This window comes from Notolepis coatsorum, assembly GCF_963971535.1.
Source record: "Notolepis coatsorum genome assembly, chromosome: 15".
NCBI lineage: Eukaryota > Metazoa > Chordata > Actinopteri > Aulopiformes > Paralepididae > Notolepis > Notolepis coatsorum.
The window spans coordinates 71,985,008-71,990,080 of NC_140179.1; the positions used below are offsets into that span (position 1 = coordinate 71,985,008).

General features: G+C 41.8%; 1 protein-coding gene across 1 annotated transcript in view; it reads right to left on the minus strand.

Annotated features, from left to right (window-relative positions):
* The window catches only part of LOC311242086 (zinc-binding protein A33-like), a gene marked incomplete at both ends in the record, with an annotated part of 10,446 nt that extends 5,859 nt beyond the window's left edge, over positions 1–4,587 (minus strand). The window contains 3 exons of the mRNA XM_084331037.1: positions 304–326; positions 625–855; positions 4,198–4,587. Of these exons, the coding sequence (XP_084187163.1) occupies positions 304–326; positions 625–855; positions 4,198–4,587 (644 nt within the window). The remainder of the gene's footprint in view (positions 1–303; positions 327–624; positions 856–4,197) is intronic.
* Between the last annotated feature and the right edge of the window lie 486 nt (positions 4,588–5,073).

The following is a 5,073-nucleotide window of genomic DNA, read 5'->3' on the forward strand; positions in this document are numbered from 1 at the left end:
AACAGCGACGCCCGTTAACCCTTTCACTGCCACACGACAGAAGGTTAACCCTTTACTATCACACAACCGACGGTCGCCGGGTTAACCTTCTGTCGTGTGGCAGTGAAAGGGTTAACCGGCTGTCGTGCGGCGTGAAAGGGTTAACATGGGGGCAGTCAGGGAAAGAGAGTCAGAGAGAAAGGAGAGAGAGAGAGAAACGAGAGAAAGAGAAAGAAAGAGAGAGAAATTGAGAAAAAGAGAGATAGAAAGAGATAGAGATGAGAGAGAGAAAGAGAGCGACAAAAAGAGAGGTAAATCACTTACCTTTTCAGTGTAGTCTTGTAGTTCTATGGAGGTAAAGACAGATCAAGTTAAACACTACACTGTAAAAACTGAGCGTCATCTGGTCACTTTTAAACTATCAGCTAATTGTATTCAACTAAAACTGTGTAAAATGCAATTCATAAATGGTTCAAATGCATTGAATTCAGCTCAATTCTATTTCAAACGGCACATAGTCTTTTTTATTATGTATAGGTTACTAATACTTATTTAATAAATATGAATGAACCCCAATCCCAGTTTTTACAGTGTACTAAACATCCTCAGCATGATCCCTATGAACTGAGAGAGACCAGTTCTGACCTGCAGGAAGGAGACGTGTTCAGCGTTCAGCTCCTGCTCTATGGCTCTGATTGTGTCTGAAAGGGTTGACATCTCTCTGTCCAGCCCCTCAATCTTCTCCTTCATCGTCTGGCTCTTCTGCTCCTCTTCCTCCTTCAGTGCAGCTACCCTGACCTCCTTTTCCTTGTGGATAAACTGGAGAAGCTTCTTAAACTCCTCCTCAATCTGCTTCTCTGTGTGCAGGGCCTGGACCTGGAGATTATAAGATAAGATAAGATATTCCTTTATTGATCCCCTTGGGGACATTTAGGCATCATAGCAGCATGGGGGATGGGGGGCAAGGGCATACTTTTGTTTTCAATGGTGGAGGGGACGCCTGAATACTTTCCACAACAAATTAGTGTTTCCGCGTCTCTGATTGGCCACTCGCGTTTCTGGTCATGTGACATGTGCGGCAATTGTGGGACCGCAAGTTTTTGGATGGTTAAGCTTAGGCGCTCTTTCGAAGTTGGTTAAGGTTAGAGTTTGTCTTAGAGCATGGCGATAGAACGCCTGCCCTGATTCCAAACTCTAACCTTAACCAACTGCGAAAGAGTCGCCTAAGCTTAACCAGTGATAAACTAGTCGTTAGGTAGTTTGCAGGCTGTTAGACCCGGAAATAGGCGCAGAACTTGCCGTCCCACGATTGGCGCACATGTCACATGACCAGAAACGCAGGTGGCCAATCAGAGCGCAAAACTCGAATGCAGAAACACGAATTTGTTGTGGAAAGTATAGACGCGGAGGGGACACATTTGTGGGGCGTGGTCAGTGGCTGTAAGGTCGTAGATTAAAAAAAAATCAGTTGTGCAAGTCAATTGTGGTGATTTGTTTCTATATACAATTCACTTATGACAAGTCATAACGCTGCACGAGTCTCGGAACGTGAGAGAGAGAGAGAGAGAGAGAGAGAGAGAGAGAGAGAGAGAGAGAGAGAGAGAGAGAGAGAGAGAGAGATTGTGCTATTTATTATCTACAATGTATAAAACAACAGCCTAGAGCAGGGGTAGGCAACCCTAGGCACGCGTGCCTGCATAGGCACGCGGGGGCATTTGCATAGGCACAGGGGGCAGCATAAAAAAAAAAAAAAAATATTATTATTATTATTATTTTTTTTTGCTTTGAAATATTATAGTGAACTATTTTGCACTGTTGTCGCATTTATCTTGTTGAAATCCTCCCACAGGTTCTTTTTACTACCACATATTTAATTGAGACCCTTTATTTGTTTATTATTTCAATTTAGCTGGAAATACATTGCTACATCATTCAGTAACATTTGCAGAGCCTTATAACAAAAACATTATTACGGTCACCATTGTGACCAGTGGGATTAATCAACAAATTGTATTATTTATTTTTCTATTTCATTGAACATTGCACATGTTAAAAGCCATTTTTTTACTCAAAATGTGAGTATTACCAAGTCAACTTGTGTTCTTAAAACAATGACAATAAACATAGTTTTATTAGGTTGAAATAATGTGGTTGTGTACTTATTTTTCTGTTAACTTATTATGGATTGAAAACTGAAAACCTTAATGCACAGTAACTGAACTCAATATTTTTAAGTTCTGGTAACTTATTATATTTTTTTTACAGTGTAGTTTTGCGATCAATCAAAACTTATTTACACGATATACCTCACATTCACCCTCCATTCACATCCTGGTGTTCTCCATTAGGCCTGTAGGTAGAGCTATGACAGCACACGTACAGTACACACACCAATGGTGTGTGATGTGTCCAAAAATGAATGGGCAAATGTGAGTGAATGGTCGCACTGTATGCAGCTGTTTGTCTGCATTGCATTCCCCCCCCCAACTCAGATTTAGGGTTGATACAACCATCATAATAATATTGTTAATAATAACAATAACAATAATGATGTAATAATGTAAAAATTATCATAAAAAATACCTGATTATGAGAAAAAAATATTACGATGCATGGAATATTGTTGAGGCACACTAGTTACAACTATATTTCAAACAGGCACTCCATGTCAAAAAGGTTGCTGACCCCTGGCCTAGAGGCTTTTCAATACAACAAGGTCATAGACAGATATTTCACAGAGACCAAGCAATGCTGTTGCATTTCATGGCAATCACACAGACCATCGTTCAGTTTCACACCAAACTTTTAGGGGAGGGGTGCTATGTATTTGAGCACACCTGACGACATGGCTGTTGTTGTAATGCAAAGACAGCTGTGCTCGGTACTTAGCGCGCGCACACAAAGATGCGACTCGTCCCTCGCTGGGTGCTCACCTTGTCTTTGCATGACAATGGCTCAGGTCGTCAGAGACCTGAGCTCAGAGATGGAACAAGCAGCCGTTTTCCGTGTGGTCCAAGTGCCACGTCGCGTCTCCGTTTATTATCGTGTAACATTGTTTTGGACAGTAAAAAAGTGCAGGGGACAATAACTGCCATTATAGATCTGTGTTGAGATATAATTTTACAGCTTGACTGGTTCACTGTGACCAGCTATGTAATGTGTGTGTGTCTCTTTAAGAGACTCCAAGGTAATCTCCCAAGCCAGCCAAAGCAAGGTTATTATTACTTCCCGTAGAATGATTTATAAACGGCTCATTGTTTTGTCCTTTAATATTTCCCATTACACTATCTAACTATATGTGCAGTATGCATAAGGTAGTGTTATAATTTACTATCTAACTAACTGAAATATACAGTAGGGGGGTTAAAAATCATGTCTCTCCCACAATGGACTACAAATGTACAATAGGGCACTTATTTTTTCTGTGTGCAGGTTGAGTGCAGCTGCAACCTTACAGTAAATAATTTATCATTAATACAGAATATTTGTACCTTTACGTGTTCTGCTGTGCGGACGCATGTTCGTTTGATTTCTTTAAAGGCTTGTAGCTTGTCACGTAAGGTCTTCAGTGGAGCCTGGAGCTGCTTCTGCAATGGAATTCATTCATTCATTCATTCATGATGTATTTCACTTGAAAGATGCAAGTCTGAGGACTCTGTGCTGCAGCACCGGTTTCAACTCACGGACTGGAGTACGTTTGCCACCCAGGCCACCCTGGACTCCCACACTGACATGGACTCCCACAATGACATGGATTCCCATGCTGACATTGACTCCCACACTGACATTGACTCCCACACTGACATTGACTCCCACACTGACATTGACTTCCACACTGACATTGAATCCCATGCTGACATTGACTTCCACACTGACATTGACTCCCACACTGACATTGAATCCCATGCTGACATTGACTTCCACACTGACATTGACTTCCACACTGACATTGACTCCCACACTGACATTGACTCCCACACTGACATTGACTCCCATGCTGACATTGAATCCCACACTGACATTGACTCTCACACCTCCTACGTTGTGGACAAAAATAAATCAACTCCAACATCAGTGTCTGAATCTAATCCCATCTAATTGTTTTGATTGTCTAATGTTTCTGTATTCATTAACAACGTGACAACAATGTTTACTCTGTGTATTTATTGAGTATAATTAAAGATTGAATAAATTAATATAATAATGATTTTGCCATACCTTGTGATCCTCCGAAGCTTCTTCTATGGGGCAGCAGTTGTGGTGTTTTCTGGAGAACTGACACACCACACAGATGGGCTTGTGGTCATCCAGACAGAAGAGCTTGAGTTCTTCTCTGTGCAGACTGCAGAGCACCTCAGAACCTGCTGGAGCTCCCTGGCTTCTCTCCCTGAAGGCCTCACACAGGTTCTTCAAAGCCAAGTTACGAGGAGGATCTAACATTGAAGGGACTTCCCTACAAAGCGGACAGTTCTTGTCTTCTCTGTCTCTCCAGTATTGTTGCAGACAGGCTTTACAGAAGCTGTGGCTACACAACAAGATGACAGGATCTGTGTAGATGTTACGGCACACGGGACAGGACAGATCCTCTTCACAATGAGACGAAGCCATTTTGTCTCTCAGTAACACTCCCTCCTCTGGAAAGCTCCCTGAAGTTTACTTTAACTTTAGTTATAAACTTACTTAGATTCAGTCAGCAGCTGGTTGAAGTCACTGTTTGATCACTAGTTATGAGGACCGACGTTCCACTCTGCTGGTTAAAGTTGCTTACTCGTGAGTAGTACATTCGTTGATAAAGACAAATAATGTCCACAGCCGCTCCAGTGTAAAACAAATATATCCAAATGGTTTATTTCACTTCCACAGCGAAGTCTTCTTCCAGAAGCGGTCCCAAAGCTATTTTCCTAAATATTCACGTTACTACTAGGTAAGAAAACTGTATTTTCCCAATCACCGCCGACTCGACACATGAAGATTCCTCCACACTGGAAAGCCAAGCTCAGCACTGTTTCAAGATGCACACTGACCTGGCAGAGAGAATTGCTGAATATACACAAACGTTCTAGAGGTTCGGTCATGACATCATACGATGACATC